The sequence below is a fragment of the Pituophis catenifer genome, unplaced genomic scaffold (assembly GCF_029215685.1).
Source record: "Pituophis catenifer annectens isolate HBS135680 unplaced genomic scaffold, rPitCat1.0.hap2 SCAF_5, whole genome shotgun sequence".
NCBI classification, from domain to species: domain Eukaryota; kingdom Metazoa; phylum Chordata; class Lepidosauria; order Squamata; family Colubridae; genus Pituophis; species Pituophis catenifer.
The window spans coordinates 78042292-78068220 of record NW_027256885.1 but is presented as its reverse complement, the minus strand read 5'-3'; the positions used below and the strand labels follow the sequence as shown (position 1 = coordinate 78068220).

Sequence of the window (25929 nt, the reverse complement as noted above, 5' to 3'; positions counted from 1 at the left end):
CTTAAGAGACAAAGGGAATAAGCAGTTTCAGATGTACAATTCAACTGTTAGGCCATTGCTGGAAAGTCATATATTTTATGCCTTTTCCTCCCTCTGTTTTTTTATTGGTTTGCCATAACCAAACAAGCTATAGTTATTAATACTTAGAAATACTTCCAAAATGTTTCTAGACTACTTTGAACAATAGTTTCAAGTTAAAGTATGGATTTAATTTCTGTTTAATATTAAAGAGTGCTTATAAACTGTACATCTCTGAAAATTATGGCTAAAGTAACTAAGCTTATTCTAGAGAGAAGAATGAAAATGAAAAAACAAAACTGCAAATAAGTCATCTACAGTACTTTCCAATATACATATTTAAATGAAAAAAAGATGACACACATCACAAAAGTTCACTCACCATCAACAAGAGATGGGATGGATCTCTCGTTATCAGAGTTGGAAAAGAGAATCAACTCCTTGTTGATAAAGTCATTATAAGTGAGGTGCTTTTTTGCGGTACCATACAGAAATTGCTAAAAGAAATAACAATTATTATTAACAGTAACAAATAACATCATTTATTTCTCTTTAATACTCCAACCGTTACCTCTGGTAATCTATGCAACCGACGCTGTCTTCTATCTTCCATGAAATTTGTCAGCCATTCTTTTCTCTCTTCAATTTTTTTCTTACTGAAGGCCTACAAAAATATAACAGACTGTTCATGACTACTAAAAATAATAGATTGGGGTGACTATAAAACAGCACGTTTTAATCAACGTCCAACAAAGAAGAAATAAACTAGAAATAACTAATAACTATAAGCTATGTACTGAATAACTGTGCACATGACCAGAGGTCAGAAAATAGTGTGCCCATCTCATGCTACTGTCAGTTTTGGAAGACAATTTTCTTTTTGCTTCTTAACTGCCACATATTTTAGCTGGGGAAGTTGGGAGGGGGTTGCTGTTGGAGCGGTAGAAAGTTAGTCATAACAACATTCCGTATTCAAGGACTTTTGCCTGCGTCTGATGGAGACTGCTGGAAGATTGTATCCAGTTGAGTGTGAAGAGTTGATTGGACAATGTGATGAACTTGTGGGTGTGGGGCAGGGCTGTGAACTGTTAGCTGGGTGGAGAAAACCTGGAAGCTTTCAGATTCAGGTTTTCCCAGATGTGCCAACATGACATCTCTAATAAATTGGAACTTTGAGGAACCTCAGGCCTCAGAGCTTTATTTCGTTGGGGGTGTTCCTTGGAACCCTGACAGCTACATCCTACAATACGTAACAAAAGCTAATGGTGGCATTTTTTTTTTACAAAAAATCCTAATCTGAAAGCAATCTAATAATCTGTGTATGATTTGTACACTGCTTCAAACATGTAGTAATGATTTAGATTAAGTTCCTATGCTTTATCAATGTTTGTAGTTTCTTTTTATTCCCTTTATTCCCAAATAAAGAAAAACAGGGAAAAAAAAGAAAAATGGAAAGAAAAAAAAGAAAAAAACAACAAAAGATTGGGGGGGATTATTTTTAAACCTTGAGTTACAGAAAAAATATTGCTCAGTCTTTCCATTATGTTGAAAAAGAGTTAAAATTATATACCTAGAGTAGCGGCGATTTTCTGCTGCAGAACAGTAAGCTTTTTGCTGCACCCTAAATCCAATAAATCCATCCAATTACATATATCACTACTGAAATAATCTTCATTTAGATTTGAAATATTTAAATCTACAAAGAGATAATTTATGAACAAGTTTAAGTGCGATAAACAATATGATAGACATAGGGACCAGTATCATAATCAGAATGTTCTTTTTTTATTTTTTATTTTTATTTTATTTTGATTTTGATTTATATGCCGCCCTTCTCCGGAGACTCAGGGCGGCTTACAATGCGTTAAGCAATAGCTTTCATTCTTTTGTATATTTATACAAAGTCAGGATAGTTCTGTTAAGGGCATAGTGACTTCTGTGAATGCTGGGATGAATTGCCGGTAAAAGTTTGCAAAACCCAGGAAGCTTTGAAGCTTTTTGAGAGTGCGTGGGGGTTGCCAGTCTAGTACCGCTTTCACTTTCCCTGGGTCCATTTCCACCCCACCACTCGATATTCGGTAGCCTAGGTAATCTAGGGAGGTTTTATGGAATTCAGATTTTGACAGCTTTGTGTAGAGCGTTGCAGCCAGAAGTTTTTTCAGCACTCGTCGCACTAGCTTTACATACTCCTCAAGAGTTTCGCTGAATATAAGAATGTCATCTAAGTAAACTAGGACTCCTTTGTATAGGTGCTCGTGTAGCACCTCATTTATCAGCTGCATGAAAACTCTGGGGGCCCCTTGCAGGCCAAATGGCATGACTTTGAATTGGAAGCTGCCAAGAGGACAGTTAAAGGCGGTCTTCCATTCATCTCCTTCTTTGATCCGTATGCAGTAATAGGCTTCTCTTAAATCCAGCTTGGTAAACACCTTGCCTTTGGCTAAGTGACTTAGCATGTCCTTCATGAGGGGGAGGGGGTAGGTGTTCTCCATGCACACGGCATTAATTGCACGAAAATCCATGCAAAGCGTCACCCCCCCCCATCTTTTTTTTCTTTAAATAGCACTGGGGCTGCCACTCTGGATTTTTCGGGCTGGATAAAACTCCTTGCTAAATTGGCATCAATGTATTTCCTTAATTCCTCCATTTCTTTTGGTGTCATGGAATACATCTTTGGTTTAGGCAGCTTTGCTCCCGGTACGAATTCTGTTGTGGCCCCGCCCTCCGAGCCTATCTCATCGGAGGAAGAAGGCTCCGAACATGAAGAAGAGGAGTCGGCCAGGCCTCCCTCTCCAGGCTCCTCCCCTCTGGCACTGCCTCAAGTGCCGGCCGAGGAAGAGGAGATTAGCCAGGAGCCAGGTGTCTCTGATGAGAGCGAGGGAGGTGATCTGTCGTTCCTGGATCCACGCCAACGAAGGCGTGATAAACGGTTGCAGCAGTTAAGGAGGCGTGCCAGGGATTATAACTGAGTCACTGGACCACACCCCAGAGACTATATAAGAGAGTGTGGTGGCCATTTAAGACTCTGTGACGAACAAAAACTAACTCTGGCTAGTCACTTGAACAACGCTTAAAGCTGCCGAAAGGTTTCTTGTTTGGAACTGGACTATTTATAAAATGTGCGTATTTCTTTTTATCTGGTGAAGGGATATTCTGTTTATTGAAGTAAAAGCACTTGGCAGTCGGTGCTCGTATTGCTGCCAAGTTTCTGATAACAACCTGTGTGCGTGCCAAGTGCTTTCTTAACCCTCGGCTGGCTGTGTTTGTGTGTGTGTGGAGACGGGGACAAGTGGAAGACGGCGTTCGGCACTCGGTACGGACACTTCGAGTATACCGTCATGCCGTTCGGGTTGACCAACGCCCCGCGGTCTTCCAGCACTTGATGAACGACGTGTTCCGGGACATGCTGGACCGGTTCGTGGTGATCTACCTGGATGACATTTTGATCTATTCCCGGACCCAGGAAAGCCACCTCCAGCATGTCCGCCAGGTCCTGCAGTGCCTGCGGGAGCACCAGCTCTATGCGAAGTTGGAGAAATGCTACTTCTTCCAGACTTCCATAGAGTTCCTTGGGCACATCATCACCCCCGAGGGCATCGCGATGGACCCGCGCAAGGTGGAGGCCTTGCGCAGTTGGGAACCCCCACGTCGGGTGAAGGACGTCCAGCGTCTGTTGGGGTTCTCCAACTACTGTCGGACCTTCATCCCGGGCTTCGCCACCCTGACCTTGCCGTTGACCCAACTCCTTCGGAAGAAGGTCCCGTTCCAGTGGGGGCCCCCGCAGCAGCAGGCCTTCGAGATCCTCAAGCAGGCCTTCGTCACGGAGCCGGTCCTGAGGCATCCCGATCCACACCGTCCGTTCGTGGTCGAGATGGATGCGTCAAACGTGGCGATTGGGGCAGTGCTGCTACAGGCTCCGGTGGATGGCGGCACTCTTTTTCCCTGCGCTTATTACTCCCGGAAACTCAATCCTTCCGAGCGCAACTACACCATCTGGGAAAAGGAGTTGCTGGCTATCAAGGCCACGTTCGAGGCTTGGTGACATCACCTCGAGGGGGCCCGACACCAGGTGGAGGTGCGGACGGACCATCGGAACCTGGAGCACCTCACCACGGCCAGGAAGTTGAACCAGCGGCAGATCCGGTGGTCGTTGTTTTTCGCCTGGTTCAACTTCCACGTCACATACATTCCAAGCAGCCTCAACCAGAGGGCAGACGCGCTATCCCATAAGCCAGAATACTTTTGCCTCAAGGACTCCCTTCCCCCCCGGACGGTGCTGCCAGCGGAATCCTTGGCCACGGTCCAGGAACCGGTGGACCTGCGGGCTCAGGTGCTGGAAGCGCAGCGACAGGATGACTGGTCGCAGCAGCAGAAAGTGGACGTTGGCCCCGCGTCCCCATGGACTGTGGAGGAGGGCTTGGTCAGGCACCGGGGTCGGCTGTACGTGCCCATGTGTCCGCTCCGAGCCCTCATCATGAACCAGTGCCATGACAACCCCGCGGCGGGGCACTTCGGCTTCTTTAAGACCTTGAACCTGGTGACGCGGACTTTTTGGTGGCCTCGGGTACGGCACGACGTGCACGCGTACGTGATGTCCTGTGTGACGTGCCGACAGGCCAAAGCCGCGTCCGGCCCACCTCCTGGACTTCTCCAGCCACTGCCGACACCGGGGAGACCAGGGGGAGCCATCTCCATGGACTTCCTGACGGACCTGCCCCTGTCTGCTACGTTCACGACCATCCTCGTGGTGGTGGATGCGCTCACAAAGATGGCACATTTCATCCCGTGCCGCGGCCTGCCCTCGGCCCGCACCACGGCTCGCTTGTTCCTGCAACACATCTTCCTCCTCCACGGCCTGCCGGACCAGGTGGTTTCGGACCGCGGGGCCCAATTCACAGCCCGCTGCTGGAAAAGCCTGATGGCCGCGCTGGAGGTGCAGGTGTGCCTGTCGTCGTCGCACCATCCGGAGACTGACAGGGGCACGGAGAAGGTCATCGGCATACTGGAGCAGTACCTCCGCTGTTTCGTCAACCAGCAGCAGGACAACTGGGCCGAGTACCTTCCCCTGGCGGAGTTTGCCTTTAACAACTCCCAACACACCTCCACCCAGATGACCCCGTTCCATGCCAACATCAGATACCATCCACGGCTTTTCCCGTTGACAATCTTGGATTCCCCTGTTCCCGAGACCCAGGACTTCCTCTCGGAGCTGCAGGCGGTGCAGCAACTGGTGCGGCGGCAGCTGATCCGGGCGAAAAAGGATTATAAACGGGTCGCCGATCGTGCCCGCCGGGCGACGCCACCGCTGGAAGTCGGAGATCGGGTGTGGCTGTCCATGAAACACCTCCCCACGGACCGGCTGGTGAGGAAACTGGCCCACCGCTTTATCGGTCCCCTCCCTATCGAGGCGGTCATCAACCCGGTGGCTTACCGATTGACTCTACCACGCTCCATGCGGCTCCACCCTGTTTTCCATCGGTCCCTCCTGGTCCCTGAGGCCCCCGCGAGCCATCTCCGCTGCCCGACGCCTGCCCCCCCAGCCGCAGCCGACAAGGACGACACCTCGACGTACGAGGTGGACAGCATCCCGGACTCCCGTTGGCTGAAGGGGCGCTTCCAATACCTCATCGCCTGGAAGGGGTACGGGCCCGAGGATTTCACCTGGGTGGACGCGTCTGCCGTTCAGGCCCCTGACCTGGTATGGGCTTTTCACGAACAGTTCCCGTCCCGACCCCATCCTGACTGTCAGACCCGGGGGAAGGGCCCTGCGGTGGGGGATAGTGTTGTGGCCCCGCCCTCCGAGCCTATCTCATTGGAGGAAGAAGGCTCCGAACATGAAGAAGAGGAGTCGGCCAGGCCTCCCTCTCCAGGCCCCTCCCCTCTGGCACTGCCTCAAGTGCCGGCCGAGGAAGAGGAGATTAGCCAGGAGCCAGGTGTCTCTGATGAGAGCGAGGGAGGTGATCTGTCGTTCCTGGATCCACGCCAACGAAGGTGTGATAAACGGTTGCAGCAGTTAAGGAGGCGTGCCAGGGATTATAACTGAGTCACTGGACCACACCCCAGAGACTATATAAGAGAGTGTGGTGGCCATTTAAGACTCTGTGACGAACAAAAACTAACTCTGGCTAGTCACTTGAACAACGCTTAAAGCTGCCGAAAGGTTTCTTGTTTGGAACTGGACTATTTATAAAATGTGTGTATTTCTGTTTATCTGGTGAAGGGATATTCCGTTTATTGAAGTAAAAGCACTTGGCAGTCAGTGCTCGTATTGCTGCCAAGTTTCTGATAACAACCTGTGTGCGTGCCAAGTGCTTTCTTAACCCTCGGCTGGCTGTGTTTGTGTCTGTGTGTGGAGACGGGGACAGAACAGAATTCTATCGCACAGTCTGTGGGGCAGGGAGGGGGGAGTAATTTGCAATCTTCCTCACTGAAGACACCCAACAGGTCTCGGTACTCCCTTGGAACTTGCGGGCTGCCGGGGGCCCGTCTGCTGCGGGGGCTGCGTTTTCGGGTTTGTTAAGGCTGCTGGGGCTTGTGGCCTTTTGGCAATGGTCCGGCTTGTATGGCGGTAGTGGTCCGATGCCTATCCTTAGTTTTCGGTAGCCATCTTCCCACGTGATGGTCGGTCCCCATTTGTCTAACCACGCGAGGCCCAATATGATTGATTTGGTCATTTTTGGAGCTATGACAAATTGGATGAGTTCTCGGTGGTGTCCCATCTCCAGCCTAACAAGTTCTGTGACCAATGTGGCAGGGGCTCCGCCTATTAGTGTCCCATCGACTTGGTCAAAACAAATGGGGCGCGCTAGGGGTCTCGTGCCTATCTGTAGCTGTTGGACTATGGGGAGGCTGATCAGGCATCTGGTGCAGCCCGTGTAACTGCTTCTACCTCCCCCTGGGCCTCCGTTTCCGGCACTACAATCCGGGTTTTGACCATGAAGGGGTGGATGGCTTCACTTACCATCGGGTCATCTTCGCTGCTGCTCTGCTTCGCTGCGGAGCCTGGAGGGGTTTCTCTCGCTGGAGTTTCCTCATCCCCAGTTGGAAGGAGAGGAACCTCAACAGCCTGCTTGGCGATTTTCCCTTTATCTGGTACCTTCTGTGGGGTTCTTCTTGCTTGGGGTGTGGAAGGGGTTTGGACTTGAGGGATTGGGGCAGGGGCCAGGCATTCGGATGCCCTGTGGCCATGCTGGCCACACCGGTAGTGCTTAATCGTCCCAGATGGTGTGGGTTGCAGCGTGTCGAATAGCTTAGCCGGGGTTCGGCGGCCCAGGGGTCTTCTTGCTGGTTTTTCTGCAGTCAGTTTCCTATGGGGGCCGCAAGCTTGTCTGAGGTCTGGGGCCAGGGCCTCTTTCAAGTGGTAGACAAGGAGGCACTCAGGCCAGTCTCAGCTTTCCGGCCAGCCTTCGGAACTCCCACACTAACTCTTTGGGAGGCTGGCCGGCTTGCTTCAAGGCTTTGATCTGGGCTTCAGCTATTCAGTGGGCCGTTTCTTTGAACTGACCTCGGAGCAGTTGGACGAACTCATCCGCATCATCTAGCTCCGGGGCTCCCTCATCATGTAGCTCAGCTATCCACTCCGCCACTTCTCCTTCATTCATGCCATCTGCAATTGCCGAAATCAGGTCTCAATCGGTCTGATATTGGTCCCCATAGCGATCAATGTGGGACTAGACCCGATTGGGGAAGTAGGCCAGCCTTCCTGGCGTCCCGTAGAAGGTCGCTCTGAATCGCGGAGGAGCGGCTGGCTGGACCGACTGCAGGGCTAGCGTGGGCTGCTGAGCTGGCACCGGCGGCTGGACCAGTACTGGTGGTGGGGCCGGGACTGGCGGCGGGATTGGCACTGGGGCCAGCACCGGCTGTAGGACCGGAGCTAGTGTCTATTGGTATTGTACCCACCCCTGGCCAGGGTAGAAGGCCCAGCCAGGGGGGATCTGGCTGGCCGGGGGCAACATGACGACCGGCTGCTGAGGTGGGGTGCTGGATCCCAACAGTCCCAACTGTGGTCCTAGTAGCGCTGGGCTGAATTGGCTCAGCGGGCCTTGCTGTGGTGCTGTTCCAATTCCAGCAGGGGCTGTCACTCCGGTAGACTGGGCCCAACAGGTGAGGCTATGGTGTGATCAGCTTCGTGCCAAGTGAAAGGAGGTCGATGCTTCACTCGGTGCCACTGTGGCCCCCTGGCCTGGAAAGGTGAACGTGGGCTGAGCCAGAGTCCATCTGGGTAAGCCAGTACTAGGAGGTTGTGAGATGCTGCCAATGCTGAGCTGGCCGAACTGCTCCAGTAGGCCTGCCAGCAACTGGCTGCGAAACGGTGGTAGGAAGGCCCATTCTCGGGAATCGCTGAAATTAGCTGGTCCCGATGCTCTGCATTCGAGGGCTTGGGTCTGCTCCACTCGGCTCGCTCCCATTTGTGGTTCCTGCAGCATCACCCCGGTAAACACTTCCTGGGGCAGCACAGCTCCTGCGGCTTCGCCCACAGAGAAGGGTCCGGTTGAGTAGCTTGCCAGGGCGCCGGCTTTTTGGGCCGGGCACCCTGTCAGCATTCCGCTTCGGCGGCCTCCGCTGCCTTCACCACAGCTTCAGAAGGGAAGTAGAGGGTCTCGATGTGGACCATCGAACCAGCTCCCTCTTTCCCCTCCGTGATTGCTTTGTCTTCCTCCATCTTCCCTGAGTCTTCACACCGCCCAGTGTCGGGTCAGCGTTCGGGGCTCAGGACCCCGGACATCACACTGGGGTTCGGGGAGCTGGTTAAAGTTTTAAAGAAGATTCAGGTTAATGTCAGGGTTCCAAGTAACACCCCCAACGAAAGAAGACTTTCCCACAGCACTAAATGTGGCAGTCCTGAAGATGCAATGTAAAAGATGGCTTCCAGGACTGACATAAGATCCAAAGCACTCTCCTTTTTAGATTTAGTTTTTACATTTTTCCCTTTACCTGATTTTGTTAATTTCCACAGCCTGACAGCATGAATATATAATTTTTCATCTCATGAAATTCTGCATGTAGTAGTGAATCAGTTTGATCACATTTTATTTTATTTCTGTAAGGTTAGGTCACTCACATCAGAGTTTTCCTTTTACTGTGATTTCTTACATATTTTTGTCATATGAAATTAGATATCATATGTTTAATTGGTTCATAATCACTTAAGGTATTTGCCACTACAAAAGCCAATGATTGACACCATAAATATGTAATTCTAACTTCACATATAGGTTGATATATCTACATTAGTTTGAACTATCCAGCATATAGATCATGTTGGGATCATGTTAGCACATGGTAAACAGCAACAAGTATCATACTGGTATTTTATTAATCTTTTGATATAAACTCAAACAATTTTACAAAATTAGGAAAGGTACCTAATGGTCAATTAAAATGATGTACATTGAAATAATACACAAGGCCAGATTTAAATAATTTAAATAATTATGATTAACAAAATAAGATAAACTACTCAAGCAGATATTTACCAATGTAATGGCTGCATCGTCTTCAGGACCAGCATATTGAAATAAAATCCGATGTCTTTCCATGTCTGCAAAATACTCTTTTGCTTCTTTAGCAGTGCTGGTGCCTAAACCTAACTCAATCCGAAAGAAAAAAATCTTGATATTTTAATATATATTTCTCTCTCAATCTATCACAAAGTAATTTAAAAATCACTCAAGAAGACCAACCAAGTACAGCTAAAACAGTTTACTATTAATCCAATAGTGATTATATAAAGATTTCAAAAATTTGAATCTAATTAAAATTAGTATTGCAAATGACAATTTGAAGGCAACTGAAATTAAATATATTTCAATTAATTTAGTTATAAGTGCATTTTGAATTTAAAATATTTTTGGAACTTGGAAAAGGAGAAAAGAAGCTCAATACAAACCTTTATAGTATTTTATTTTCCATGCTTTATGATTCTCCATATGTTTTTTCCATTCATCAAATTCAGGAATACTATAGAAGGAAAGTTCCTGCTTATTTTTACTTGCCTGAAAATAAAGAGAATCTCAATTAAATTTTACTTTATAGTTTTACTGTGTTTTATAAAAATTATACATGATATTGTTTATGATTATTTCAAGCATGCTGGGTGCCAGCATGACAGACCCCTAACTCATAATGGGTACTGACAGAATCAGTAGAGCTTTACTGCTGTGCAGTAAAGGATTCTCTCCATGCTGTATAATCAAAGCTGCAAACACAAATAATAAATCATGCTGTAATGCTTTATGTCCAGCTTTACTTTTGTTGAAGAAAACAAAATATCCTAATCTAGATATTTTTTCTTCTGCAGACACCTTAAATTGAAAAGTACAATAATATGTAAGTTTGTTGTGTTTTTATTTTTACAATTTTTAATTTTTTCTCACACTGGTACTTCCTAATCAAAATGCTGTCTGTAGAATTTTCCATCAGGATACCAACTAATTTTGTTAACGTCTCTAATCATTCTTAAATATATGGAACATACATTTGAATATTGGAAGAATAACATAAATGCTTCATTTAAAATACTAAATGAACAGTTTTACCTCTGTTTTACTAGTTATAGCATGTATGTAACTATGTTAATTACCTTTACAATTGGAGTAATGAATTCTTCAAGGAAACCATGTTTTAAAAGTGAAGGCCAATTGTGATGAATAAAATTGATTAGTAAACCCTTAATGTGTGATCCATCTTGATCCTGAATAAAAAGGAAAGATGAATGCATCACAGGAGATAACTTTTACAGATGATTCCATTTTCACTATTTAAAAAAAATCAATGAAGATTCATGAGTGCTTTGAAAGCAATTTAGAAAACACACAGATAATCTCTAGCTCTGGATGGGGTGGCATTATCCCAAACAGACCCAGTGCACAATCTGGAGGTCCTCCTAGGCCAGGGGTCGGCAACCTTAAACAATCAAAGAGCCACTTGGACCCGTTTCCTACAGAAAAAAAACACACCGGGAGCCACAAAACCTGGGTGGGTGTGGCCAACTTAATGTCACTCACTCCCACCCAGTCACATGACCCCCTAGTCATGCCTACCCAGCCACAAAACCATTCTCTATGTCTCTCTCCCTATCTCCCCCTCTCCCCCCCTTTCTGTATCTCTGTGTCTGTCCCTCTCCCTATCATCCCCTCTCCCCCCGTGTCTCTCTCCCTCTGTATCGCTCTCCTTCTCCTCTCTCACTTCCTCTCTATATATCACTCTGTGTGTGTCTCTATGTCTCTGTGTGTGTGTGTCTCCACCCTCCCTTCCGGCGACCATCCTCCTCCTTTCTCTCTCCTCTCGTAACTCCCTGGCCAGTGGTCAGCCACTCGCTTAAGGAGGGTCTTAACAGGACACGGCTTCTCTCCTGCACTAATGCTCTGGCCATCGCCTTGTTATGTCACCGCCCACCCCCGGCAGCTCTTTGGTCGAGCGCAGTGGGAGAGACAGATAACACGCATATGTCTTTCCTGAGAGAGTAACTTTAACTCTGTTGAGGCAATTGAAAAGTTCATGTGGATGTGTAATAGTTGCATATTAGGAAGTCATGAGAATTGCCAAAGCAATATGTTACTCTCTTATACAACATAAATAGTAATTACCTTGGGGATTTTTATTGCCATTTCAAAGTGAGGAGTTTCCATTCCTGTCCCATCACTGGTTGGCCCGCCCCTCTTATTTCTTTTTTGGACTCCAGCCCGAAGTGGCAGGAAGCGAAAGCTGCCTTACGTATAAATGTGGTGCGAAGGCAGGTACAGGGCAGCTTCGCTCCTGCACTCTCCGGCGACCCTCCTCCCCCTCCTCCTCTCAGGATGCCCGGGCCGGCTGTGGCTGAGCCGGGAGCATATGCACGCGTGGGGTGACCCTCCTTAAGCGACCTGCTGCCCGCCCCGTGCGCCTTTCCTGAGCTTTGGCACTCGCTTGAGGAGGGTCTCCCCACACGTGCACACGCTCCTGGCTCAGCCACAGCTGGCCAGGGAGTTACGAGAGGAGGAGGGGGGGAGGAGAGTGCAGGAGCGAAGCTGCCCTGTACCTGCCTTCACACCACATTTGCGCGTAAGGCAGCCTTTGTGTTATGTCCATATAAGGGCACCCGCCCTGATTGGCTGCCAGCCATCGGGCGGGAGATTTGAATCCCTGTCTAGGGGCGGTGCGTCTGCCGGGAGCGAATATAAGGAGAGCTCCGGCAGCGCGCCAGCAGTCTTCTTTTACTTGTTACATTGTAAATAAAGTTGTTACATGTATCGAGCTGGTCACGTCTTCTGTTCCTGCGCCTGATCTAACACTGGCGACGAAGGACTAGAGAAGAGAACCTGAGAAAGACTCACGGCACGATCGCCCAAAGAGCTGAAGTCACTTCACCACAGCGACTTCCAGAATGGCTACCCCGCAAGCCCCGATGACCGCGCTGAACCCGTTCGACCCATCCCGGGAGAAGTGGAGGTCATACATGGTCCGAGTCCGGCAGTTCCTGCGAGGCAATGGATACCAGAACCTCGATGATGAGAGGAAAAGAGCCCTCTTCCTGGCTCATTGCGGATCGGACGTCCTAGAGATGGCGATGGACCTCGTGGCACCTAGGGACATCGAGGAGATGTCCTGGAATGACCTGCAGGACGTCTTACAGGAGCACTATGCACCTACAGGCACCCCCATCGCAAACAGGTTCACCTTCCAGCAAAGAAACCAGCGGGAAGGTGAATCCATCAAAGAATTCGTGGCAGCGCTCCGCCAACTCGCTGCCAACTGTGAGTTCGACAATGTGGACAACGCCATCCGGGACCGCATTGTTTTTGGAATGCGAGATGTGGGGCTGCAAAAGAAATTCCTCAGCAGGAAGAGGATCCCGCTTAAAGACGTCCTCGACGAGGCAACAGCGGCGGAGACGTCCGAACAAGCAGCCGCTGCAATGGTAAAAGCAAGAGGGATCCATAAGATCCACAAGTCGGGCCCAACCTCATCAGACGAGGCAACCACTCAATCCGAGTCTGATGAGGAAATGGCCGTCCACAAGGTGTCCCGCCCTCCCAGGCGGGAAACACCACAGCATGGCGACCGGGGAGAGCGATGCGGCAGCTGCAGAGGCGACCACCCCAGAGCAACCTGCAGATGGAGGGACGCGACCTGCCGCCGATGCCTGAAGAGGGGCCACATCGCCGAGGCCTGCAGAGCCACAGACCCAGCCCCGGAGCCGCCCAGACCGCGATTCCGGGAAAATCGCAAAGATAACCAGAGGACATCCAAACGGTCCTCAAACCAGTCCCGGCGCGGGGAGGAGGAATATTCCCGAAACAGAACGGTGCACCAGACCACCACCATCGCTCACACAAGCGACGAGGGAACCACCAAGTTCCACGTGACGCTGCTAGCAGAGGGGTCTCCGTGCAAGATGGAGGTAGACTCCGGATCCGCGTTCTCCATCATGGACTGGCAGCACCTACAACAGCTGAAACCGGCATACAAAAGAACCCAGCTGAAAGCCCCGAAAGACAAACTTGTGGACTTTAACGGAAACCCCATTGAAATCCTAGGCAGAGCAACCATCCATGTGAAATACAACGACTTCAATGGAAAGCTACCCATCACCATTGTGCAGCACAGCCGACCGAACCTGTTGGGCGTGGAGTGGTTCAAGCCTCTAGGACTTTCACTTCAGGGCATCCACGAGATCCGCAGGGACGAACTCGACTCCATCATCGAAGAGTTCAAAGAAGTCTTCGATGGTAAGCTGGGGAAATTTGTGGGGAGGCCAATCTCCTTTAATCTGGACAAGGGAATCACCCCAATCAGGCTCAAGCCCCGCCGAGTTCCATTTGCCCTGCGGCCTAAAGTAGATGAACAGCTGGATAAGCTGATCGCCCAGGGCGTACTGGAACCGATCGATCATGCCTCATGGGAGACCCCCATTGTGACCCCACTGAAGCATGATGGGTCTGTGCGCATCTGTGCTGACTACCGTTGTACCATCAACAAGGCGTTGGCACAGAGCGCATACCCAGTCCCAGTGGTGCAACACCTGCTGCATTCCCTGGGATCTGGATCAATTTTCGCGAAACTGGACCTGGCCCAGGCTTACCAGCAACTGCCAGTGGATGACAAAACGGCGGAGGCACAAACGATTGTCACACACAGAGGGGCATTTAAATGTAACCGCCTCCAATTTGGAGTCAGCGCTGCCCCTGGCATCTTCCAATCCATGATGGAACGCCTCCTCCAAGGCGTTCCAGGGGTGGTGCCTTACTTCGATGATGTGCTCATCTCCGGTGACTCGAGACCCCAACTCCTTGAAAGGCTCAGGCTTGTCCTGCAGCGGTTCAAGGACAAGGGTTTGAGGGTCAGGCGGGACAAGTGCATCATAGGAGTACAGGAAGTCGAGTTCCTGGGCTTCCTCATTGATAGCACAGGCATACACCCCACCAAATCAAAAGTGGAAGCAATCCATGAAGCTCCAAGCCCAAAAAACAAAACGGAGCTTCAGGCTTTCCTTGGGTTGCTCAACTTCTACGCCATTTTCTTAAAACAGAAAGCCACAGTTGCTGAGCCACTCCACCGCCTGCTGGGGAAATCGGCTTCCTGGAAGTGGGGCCAGGAAGAGGAAGCAGCATTCCGGGCCATCAAGGGACTATTGACGTCCAAAAGCGTCCTCATCCAATACAGCGAGACGCTCCCCATCAGACTGACCTGCGACGCGTCGCCCTACGGGGTGGGGGCAGTCCTCAGCCACGAACTGCCCAACGGCTCGGAAGCCCCAATCGCGTACTTCTCAAAGACAATGTCCGGCGCAGAACGGAACTATAGCCAGCTGGACAAAGAAGCCTTGGCAATCGTGGCTGGAGTGAAGCGCTTCCACGAATACCTTTACGGAAGACGTTTCACCATAGTCACAGACCACAAGCCTCTTCTGGGACTCCTCGCAGGCGACCAACCAACCCCGACCTTCATGTCCCCAAGAATGACGAGATGGGCCATTTTCCTAGCTGGCTACTCCTATCGGCTCGTGCACCAGCCAGGCACAGCCATAGGGAACGCTGATGCTCTCAGCAGATGCCCATCGAAGAAGCCAGTCGAAGACCCAGCCCCCACGCTCCACCTACTCCACATTGATGACGACGCCAGCTGCCCGGTGTCGTCCGCAGATGTGGCCGTCCACACCCAAAAGGACCCCACACTCCGCCAAGTGAAGTCCTGGATCCTCAGAGGGTGGCCAGCAGGAAAGCCAGAGGAAAGATTCAGCCCGTTCGCCAGGAAGCAGGAGGAGCTGTCCACCATAAAGGGCTGCCTGCTATGGGGAGACAGGGTGCTGATTCCAAGCACTCTGCAACGGCGGACGTTGGAAACCCTGCACAAGGGGCATCCGGGCATCGTCCGCATGAAGGCCCTGGCACGGAGTTACGTCTGGTGGCCCTCCATGGACAGAGACATTGAACAATGGGTCTCCAGATGTGACCCGTGCCAAGAAGTTCGCCCAGCGCCGCCGCAATCCGAAGTCGCGAAGTGGGAGACCCCCAGCAACCCCTGGTCAAGGATCCACATTGACTTCGCGGGTCCGATGCAAGGGCGACACCTCCTCATCGTGGTAGATGCCTTCTCCAAATGGCTCGAGGTGGTGCCCATGGCATCTACCACAACTGAAGCAACCATCCGAGCCCTGCGCCGCCTTTTTGCCACACATGGCCTACCGGATGTGCTGGTCTCAGACAACGGCCCCCAGCTCACATCCCTGGCCATGGAGTCCTTCCTGGCAGGACTGGGCATCCGCCACGCCCTGTCCGCCCCTTACAGGCCGGCCGGAAACGGACAAGCCGAACGCATGGTCCGACTGACCAAAGAGGCCCTCACCAAGATGGGCCCGGGGGACTGGCAAGAGCGCATAGACAACTTCCTCCTCACCCAGCACATCACGCCACACGCCACCACCCACAAGAGCCCGGCCGAACTGTTGATGGGCAGAAGGTTGAGGTCACCCTTGGACCGGCTGCACCCCCAATACAGCCCGGAAGTGACCGCAACCGCCAGCCGCCCGCTCCGCGCCTTCAGCAAAGGAGATTCAATCTTCGCGCTGAATTTCAGCGGCTCCCCTAAGTGGCTGAAGGGGAAAATTGCCAGCACAACCGGGCCCAAATCCTACATCGTTGAGTTGGAAGATGGACAGTTCACGAGACGCCACATCGACCAACTCCGAAAAAGGTGGGGGGGGCACATGAAAACCAGCCTGACGAGGGAGGCCTACAACACCCCGACGAGGTAGGCCTCCAACACCCCGGCGAGGCTGGCCTACCACACCCAGACGAGGTAGGCCTACAACACCCCGACGAGGTAGGCCTACAACACCCTGACGAGGTAGGCCTACCACACCCCTGCGAGGCAGAGCAGCACCACCCCGACAAGGTTGGCCCTGCCCACTACCAAATGCTGTCACACCGGCAGCCCAGCGAGGTAGACCGGGGCCAACCGCACGGGGGATGGCAACACCAACCCAGCCAGGTGGGCACCGGGCACGGCAAGGCCAGGGACCACCAACCCAGCCCGCAGGTAGACCGGGACCTGCCCAGAGGAGGAGCAGCGCACCCCACCAGTTACAGCAGCCTATGCCAGCCCAGCCAGGGAGACTGCAGTTCCAGGCGAGTAGACCGGGACCCAGCCAAGAGGGGCACCCCACGACCCACGGGCGAGGGTGGCACACGAATCACCGACGTGGGGGACCCCCGCCCATCACAGAAGACAGCCAACAAACGACACCCCGACCCGGATGACCCCAGGCACCACCCGACGGTAGACCAGGGACTAGGGGGAAGGGAGAGCCGACAACAACCCGGCCAGGTAGACCTGCACCACCCCGGCAGGGGAGACCTCCGCCGCCCCGCAGAGGTAGTACCGCAACAACAGCCCGACCAGGTCGACCGCCACCGACCAGACGGGGTAGACCAACGCCAGCCCGACCTAGCAGACCAACGCCACCCCTGCGAGGTCGGACAACGCAACACGGGCCAGCACCACCCGCAGCCGGCGGGCCGGTCCAGAGGGCACCAAACAGAACCACCACCCACCCGGCACCAGGCCGAACCGCAACCGAACCGCAGCACCCGGGAGACCAGGGAAGAGCAAACGGTGGACTTACCGGGACTCAGACGCTCTTCCCGGGTCGGAACCGAGCCACCGAGACGAGGCAACAGATCCACAGGCCAGGAAGAAGACCATCAGAACCAGCCATCCAAGGTCTGCGGTCCGGCCGGAGGCGCTGGGGGTGACCCCGCTCACTCGACAGCCGAACCAAGCCCGGTTCCGGAGAGGGAGCCCGGAGACGACAGAGCCCCGTCCATCCAGGTCGGAGACGGAGAACAAGTGAGACTGCGCAGGTCAGCTAGGGTGCCGAGGCGTCCTACGTACCTGCGCGACTACGTGACTTTTGTAAACGAGATTGACAGTTCAGACTAAGGGGGGAGGAGTGTTATGTCCATATAAGGGCACCCGCCCTGATTGGCTGCCAGCCATCGGGCGGGAGATTTGAATCCCTGTCTAGGGGCGGTGCGTCTGCCGGGAGCGAATATAAGGAGAGCTCCGGCAGCGCGCCAGCAGTCTTCTTTTACTTGTTACATTGTAAATAAAGTTGTTACATGTATCGAGCTGGTCACGTCTTCTGTTCCTGCGCCTGATCTAACACTTTGCTTCCTGTCGCTTCGGGCTGGAGTCCAAAAAAGAAATGAGGGGCAGGGCCAACCAGTGATGGGACAGGGAGCCATGGCAGAGGGCCCAAAGAGCCGCTTGTGGCTCCGGAGCCACGGGTTGCTGACCCCTGTCCTAGACTCACAGTTCCTGCTTGAAGAGCAGGTGGCAGCTGTGGCTAGGAAGGCTCTTGCACACCTTCAGGTAGTGTGCCAGTTGCACCCATTCCTGGACTGGGACTCCCTGCTCAATGTCACCCATGCCACTGTAACCTCTCGCTTAGATTACTGCAATGCTCACTACATGAGGCTGCCCTTGAAGAGCATTCGGAAACTTCAACTGGTGCAAAATGCATCTGCACAGGTAATAAATGGTGCTGGTTACACGACACACATAATACCACTACTCCAGTGGTGGGATTCAAATTTTTTTTACTACTGATTGTGTGGGCATGGCTAGGTGGGCGTGGCAGGGAAAGGATACTGTAAAATCTCCATTCCCACCCCACTCCAGGGGAAGGTTACTGCAAAATCCCCATTTCCTCCCGATCAGCTGGGACTCAGGAGGCAGAGAATAGATGTGGGTGGGGCCAGTCAGAGGTGGTATTTACCGGTTCTCCGAACTACTCAAAATTTCCACTACTGGTTCTCCAGAACTGGTCAAAACCTGCTGAATACCACCTCTGCACTACACCTGAGCTGCGCTGGTTACAGTGTGTTTCCAGGTGCAAGTCAAGGTGCTGCTTGTCACCTTTAAAGCCCTACATGACTTGGGACCAGGTTACCTGAGAGACTGCCTTTTCCCAAGAGTTTCTACCTAATCAACTTGATCCAACAGATTGGACATGCTGCAGATCCTGTCAGTCAGAGTGTTGACTGGCAGAAACTAGAAGATGGGCTTTCTCTGCTGTAGCCCTTGCCTTATGGAATATTCTCCCCTTGGAAATTATTATGTCCCCAACACCGTTAGCCTTTCGCAAGGCTTTAACAACTTGGATATGTACCCAGGACTGGGACTCAGAATGTGTTAGTGGCCCCATTACTTGGCTTTATTCTTAGTTGATTAATCATCACAACTGACATTTGTATTTATTTTGTGGATATTTTTACTGTTTTACTGTTTTTTATTGTTTAATAATTTTAGAATTGTAAGCTGCCCAGAGTCACTTGGTTGAGCTGGGCTGCTATAGAAATTGAATAAACAAACAAACAAACAAACAAACAAACATGCATATACAGCAGTTGACACTACAGGAATTGAAATTACAATGCGCGGAATGAAATTACGGTGATGCTGAATGAAGGGACTTACAACATGTACCCACAGTTATGGCTGCTGCAGCTCCTCCACAGTCAACCCAATCTGCTCGCCCTTATGACCAACTGCAGGGATGCTGAAGCTGCTCCCCACCTGTCTACCTTTCCCCCCATCCTGCCCTGCTAGTTCCTTGGGCCTCTTTGTCACCCAGTTGTGTCCCAAGAGGCCTTTGGCCTGCTTCCCACCCCGCTTGGTCCCACATTATTGGGCCTCCCCAGCCCCGTCATGCCTCACTCCACTTGCCTCTTCCAAAGATCACCTTTCCCAAAGAGATTCACCTAATCTGCTGTGCAGACTTCCTATACAGAAGCCACCTGGTGCCATCCCAAAAGCAGATGCCATTTTTGAAGCAACCACAATTCTTGCAATTCATGTGAGGCCACATGTGAGCTGGGGAGGTGTTGCAGTGCTGGTCTGCGCCAGGTCTCCCAGGGCCTCCCCCATCCACTGTGGCACCCCATGCTCCACTTAACGATCCATGCAGTCACTAAACAGCTACAACAGGGAGAGCCGGGATTGTGATAGTTAAGTGAGGCATTAACATGGGCACCTCGCTTAATGACAGCAATGACTTATGACCATAATTCCAGGCTCAATTGTGGTTGTAAGTAGAGGACTATTTATTTATTTATTTTATTCAATTTGTATACCGCCCTTCTCCTAGTGGACTCAGGGCGGTGCACAGCCAGAACTAAAACACATACCAATACAAAATTTACATTTTTTAAAAGAATTACATGACTTTGGCCCAGAATTTAAAACATTTAAACTAAAACCCACTGTATTGTTTCTATTTTCCTTCTACAATTCATGTAGCATTGAATGAACATTACAGTTTTAAGTACTTTATCTTTATGTAGGCCCAGAACTCAAGCAACATATACAAATTTATTTTTTAAAAATAAAATATATAATATGAACAATAAAAATACAATAGGTATAATTGAAAATATATCAGAAAACTGTACTAGCAGAACACCCTAAATAAATCACCTATTAAAAATCTTTTAAAAATTGCAGAAGCTCCCTAAGAATGATTGGAAATCTTTTCTGCCCAGAATCAATCACTTCAAAAAAATAAAATCAATGGGAAGTTGTTTATGATGTTTATTTTAATAAATAAAAACAATATGAATGTCACCAAGGAACAAAGTAGACAGATTGCTAGAAAAGACTTCAGCAAACTAAACAAAGTCTGAAGGATAATACAGATAAGCAAATCAGACGTACACAAAGCAATAGAAAGAATATCAGAAAGGAAAGGATTCTTGGATGGCTATTTAATTTTAAAACTTAAACTGACCTGATCAGTCATAATCATAATTTTGCCATATCTTAATGTTTTCAGAGACTCTGGATCTTCATAACTTTTCTTATATTGTAGACCAACTATTTTTATAATGTTACTAATTTCTGCATTTTCCATAATCTGTGTAGAAATGTACAATTGAAATAAGCTTTATATACTAAATATACTACATGTCCATGTATATACATTAGCTATGTCCTAGATAATTTTTTAAATGGCTTGTCTTACCTGTTTATGAGATGCCTCACGAACATTAAGAATTTTTCCCCTGAGTGGAAATACCCCATATCTATCTCTTCCAATAACACCCAAACCAGAGACAGCTAAAGATTTGGCAGAATCTCCCTCAGTTAAAATTAACGTACAGTCCAAGGAATGTTTGCCACCTGCAAAATTATGAAAAGAGGAACCAAAAAGCAAAGAAAGAGGGCTGAAGCAATCTTTAGTTGAAACCTTAATTTTTAGAGAATAGCACATTTTAAGAATCAGGTTCGCCTGATACGCCAGTTGCGCCCCTTTCTGGATCGGGACTCCCTATGCACGGTCACTCATGCCCTCGTTACTTCCCGCCTCGACTACTGTAACGCTCTCTACATGGGGCTCCCCTTGAGGAGCACTCGGAGGCTCCAACTGGTGCAGAATGCGGCCGCGCGGGTACTTATGGGGGCGACATGGCGCTCCCACGTGACACCTCTCCTGCGCGAGCTGCATTGGCTTCCAGTGGTCTTCCGAGTGCGCTTCAAGGTGTTGGTTCTCATCTTCAAAGCGCTCCATGGCTTAGGACCCAGTTATTTACGAGACCACCTTCTGCCTCCGATAACCTCCCACCGGCCAACACGCTCCCACAGAGAGGGTCTCCTCAGGGTGCCGTCTGTCAGGCAATGTCGGCTGGCGACCCCCCGGGGAAGAGCCTTCTCTGTGGGGGCACCCGCCCTCTGGAATGAGCTACCCCCAGGGATACGACTAATCCCGGACCTCCGGACCTTCCGCCGGGCCCTGAAGACTTTTTTATTTCAGCAAGCCGGGCTGGGTTAAAATTTTAATTGGGTGAATTTTATGGGTAACGGGGTTTTAAATTGGAGAAGCCTAAGATAATTTAATTTTGTTTTAATATATTTTAATATTTGTATTGTGAGTTTTTAATTCTGGCTGTTCACCGCCCCGAGTCCTTCGGGAGAGGGGGCGGTATAAAAATTTAATAAATAAATAAAAAATAAATAAAAAAGAAAAAAAACAAAACAGTTTATTAAAAATACAGAGATACATACTTGACATGAATTTTCTTTTTAAATAGTATACTCCTTAACCATGTTGTAATTATGTACATGAATTCACCTATGCTGAAAAATACATATTTTTAAGCATGTTCAAGCTCACAAGAATATTTTCCTGAAGTATATGCATGTTTGTACTCACTAATTAGTGACTTTGGAAGGATGTATTTATAAGAAGTATCCTGAATGTTAACTCTTACCAGCATCATTAGCATCATCAAGTTTTGGAATGCCTTTAATTTTACTATGTTTCACTGATGAACATTTTTTGTTCAGCTGTATCTGTGCCTTGAATTTCACCCAATTCAGTATACTTTCTACAATGCCGCAGTTAGAGGCCTATAAAAATTGAATTCACAGTCACGTTTAAAAATACCAGAAAAAGATTTACATTTAAAATAACCAAATGTACCAAAGCATTAAAATCCACTTTTTTCTTAGAATATATCACAGAAATATGTCAATCTATTCTTTACACATCTTAATATTTCCTTATTTTCATTCTCATAATTTGTTAACAAACCACACAGTATATTATTAATTTTTAAAACTTTTTATTAATTAAACATTAAAAACATTGGACACAGTGCGATCTCCTAGCTTAGTCATTTCCATACATAGTTTTTCATAATAACAAATACAATTCCTACTTATTGTACATTGCTACTTTGATATTATAAACATATCCCTTCTCCTCATTTGTATATTTGTCTAAATATTGTCCAGTTTCAGTTCTACAAACCCTCAATCTTTTCTGTTTCGACTCCTTTTTCTTATTTCCAACCATTGGTACATTTTGTTCCAAATTTCATAGTATTCTGTCTCGCCCTTGTTTTTAAGTTCTAGTGTCAGTCTGTCCATTTCTGCACATACCAAAATTTTCTTTATTATCTCTTCTTCCGAGGGGGTATCTTCATTTTTCCAGTATTGCGCATAAACCAATCGTGCTGCTGTTATAGCGTGCAACATTAAATATATCACTCCTTTGCTATATTTCTCTTTTGTAATTCCTAATAGGAATAGTTCTGGTTTCAGGTCTATATTATGGTCTAGCATCTCTTCCAATCATGTCTTTATCTGACGCCAGAAATCCTTGGCTTTTATACATGACCACCACATATGATAAAATGATCCTAATGCTAATTTACATTTCCAACACTGCGGTGATAAGATTCCTGTTCATTTTTGCTAACCTTGTAGGCGGAAGGTGCCACCTGTAGAACATTTTATATAAATTTTCTTTGTATGCGGTGGCTAACGTTAATTTTCTATTTCTCTCCCATAAGTCTTGCCATTTATTGAGATCAATATTATAGCCAAAAATTTTGGCCCAAACTACCATGGTTTCCTTCACTTGCTCTTCCGCCATCCTGTATTCCAAGATATTGATAAGTTTTCTTTATCACCTTTGCATCCGTTCCTAATAAAATTTTGTCTAGTGCCGTTAATTCTTTCTTAATACCCCATTCCTTTCTATCTCTCATATATCGTGATTGAATCTGTAGATATGCCCACCATTCCAATTCTACCCCTTCATCTTGTAGTTCTTTTCTAGATTTTAGTTCCCCTCCATCTTTTAAGATATCCTTGTATATGACTACTTTCCCCAAATTGATGAAATTTGGATGCACCAACACCTCCAACGTTGAGAGCCAGGCTGGAGTTTCCATATAATTCTGTTGCTTAACTTTTGTCCAAACTTCAAAAAGAGCTTATCCACTCTCACCCAAGTGAGTGCGGCAGCTTGATAATATCTTTCCCAATCCAGCAGGCCAAACCCTCCTCTTCCTTTAGCTTCCTGTAGTAATTTTAATTTAATTCTAGGTCTTTTCCCTTGCCAGATAAATTTAGATATTGTTTTGTTCAAATTTCCAAAATATTGTTTGTCTAATCTTAAGGATACATTTTGAAATAGGAAAAGTATTTTTGGTAAAATATTCATTTTTATTGTTGCAATTCTCCCCATAAGGGAGAGCTGCAGCTTTTTCCATCTCTCCAGATCTGCCTTAATTTGGTCTTTTAATTTATTGTAATTGTCCTCTTTAATTGTTATACATCTTGCCGTCAGCTGTATTCCTAAATATTTCACCTTTTTCGCTATTTGAAAGCTTATTCTCTCAGTCAATTCCTTTTTCTGTATTTTGGACATGTTTTTAACTATCATTTTGGTTTTCTCCTTATTTACCTTCAATCCTGCTACTTCCCCATATTCTCCCAGCACTTCCATAAGCCTCAAACCCAATTTTAGTGGCTCTTCTATAATAAATACAAGATCATTTGCAAAAGCTTGCAGTTTATAAACTTCTTTCTTGATTTCCAATCCCTTAATTTGTTTGTCCTTCTGAATTATTCTCGTTAATACCTCTAAGGTTAATATGAACAGTAATGGTAATAACGGGCACCCTTGTCTCGTACCTTTCTGGATTTTAAAACTTTGTGTTGCTTCCCCATTTACTATAACTCTAGCCTCTTGGTTGGAGTAAATTGCCTTAAACACGTTTATAAAATTTTCACCAAATTCCATATATTTTAACTGTCTCAACATAAAACCCAATTAACGTTATCAAAAGCCTTTTGGGCGTCTAAAAATATCAATGCCACTGGTATCTCACTATGCACTTTATAATATTCAAATACATCCAATATTGTCCTCATATTGTTTCTTATTTGCCTTTTTGGCAGAAAACCATTTTGATCAACGTGAATAAATTCGTTCATATACCTTTTAAGTCGTTCGGCCATTATTGCCATGAATAATTTATAGTCCGAGTTCAACAGTGATATAGGCCTGTGATTTTTGAGAATATTCAATTTGTGGTTAATTAGTTCCATTTGTTGTTTAAGGTCTCCTCTTTGGGGCTCTTTTTGTAGTCCTACCTCTAACTTCCTGAATTCCTCCTCTAAAGTTTTCTGTCACTGTTTCTTCTTTTTGTTTTCTTTTGCCATATAAGCAATCATAATGCCTCTCATAAAGGCCTTTGCAGTATCCCACAGGTTTTGTAGATTTGTATCTTCTTTTTTGTTTTCTTGAAAGAACAGACACATTTGTTCTTCCATCTTCAATCTAAATTCTTCATGCTTTAGAACTGATCTTTTTAGGGTCCATCTTGTCATTTTTTTTTGTCCCTTCCACCTAATTCTCATTGGGTTGTGGTCTGCCCAGAGGTTAGTCCCAATTTCCACTTCCGACTTTAGCTCTGTCGACATCCAAACCATATCAATTCTGGACCACGATTTGTGTCTGTTCGAATAGTATGTATACTGATTTTCCCCTTGCTTTCTCTCTCTCCAACTATCCTGGATATTCAACTCCTCTACCATTTTAAAAAATGCTTTGGGTAGCACTCTTCTAATTCCTTTTCTTACTTTAGAATAGAATAGAATTCTTTATTGGCCAAGTGTGATTGGACACACAAGGAATTTGTCTTGGTGCATACACTCTCAGTGTACATAAAAGAAAAGATACATTTGTCAAGAATCATAAGGTACAACACTTAATGATAGTCATACGGAACAGATAAGCAATCAAATCATATTAGGAAACAGTCAATATAAATCGTAAGGATACCAGCAACAAGGTTACAGTCATACAGTCATAAGTGGGAGGAGATGGGTGATAGGAACATTGAGAAGATGAATAGTAATGCAGACTTAACTAGTTTGACAGTGTTGAGGGAATTATTTGTTTAGCAGAGTGATGGCATTCGGGAAAAAACTGTTCTTGTGTCTAGTAGTTCTGGTGTGTAGTGCTCTATAGCGTCGTTTTGAGGGTAGGAGTTGAAACAGTTTATGTCCAGGATGCGAGGGGTCTGTAAATATTTTCACAACCATCTTTTTGACTCGTGCAGTATACAGATCCTCAATGGAAGGTAGGTTGGTAGAAATTGTTTTTTCTGCAGTTCTAATTATCCTCTGAAGTCTGTGTCTGTCTTGTTGGGTTGCAGAACCAAACCAGACAGTTATAGAGGTGCAGATGACAGACTCAATAATTCCTCTGTAGAACTGTATCAGCAGCTCCTTGGGCAGTTTGAGCTTTCTGAGTTGGCACAGAAAGAACATTCTTTGTTGTGCTTTTTTGATGAAGTTTTTGATGTTAGCTGTCCATTTTAGATCTTGCGATAAGGTAGAACCTAGAAATTTGAAGGTCTCTACTGTTGATACTGTGTTGTCTAGTATTGTAAGAGGTGGTAGTATGGGAGGGTTTCTCCTAAAGTCCACCACCATTTCTACGGTTTTGAGTGTGTTCAATTCCAGATTGTTCTGGTCGCACCACAAGGCTAGTTGTTCAACCTCCCGTTTGTATGCGGATTCATCATTGTCTCGAATGAGACTGATCACCGTTGTGTCATCTGCAAACTTCAG

The 25929-nt window shown here is 47.7% G+C and overlaps 1 protein-coding gene across 1 annotated transcript in view; it reads right to left on the bottom strand.

The window, feature by feature from the left end:
* The window catches only part of TOP2B (DNA topoisomerase II beta), a 251965-nt gene that overhangs the window by 197840 nt on the left and 28196 nt on the right, over window positions 1-25929 (bottom strand). The window contains exons 10-17 of the mRNA XM_070944595.1: window positions 21768-21906; window positions 20522-20679; window positions 20288-20413; window positions 10601-10711; window positions 9908-10013; window positions 9495-9604; window positions 590-682; window positions 401-515 (exon numbers count right to left, since the gene is read on the bottom strand). Of these exons, the coding sequence (XP_070800696.1) occupies window positions 401-515; window positions 590-682; window positions 9495-9604; window positions 9908-10013; window positions 10601-10711; window positions 20288-20413; window positions 20522-20679; window positions 21768-21906 (958 nt within the window). The remainder of the gene's footprint in view (window positions 1-400; window positions 516-589; window positions 683-9494; window positions 9605-9907; window positions 10014-10600; window positions 10712-20287; window positions 20414-20521; window positions 20680-21767; window positions 21907-25929) is intronic.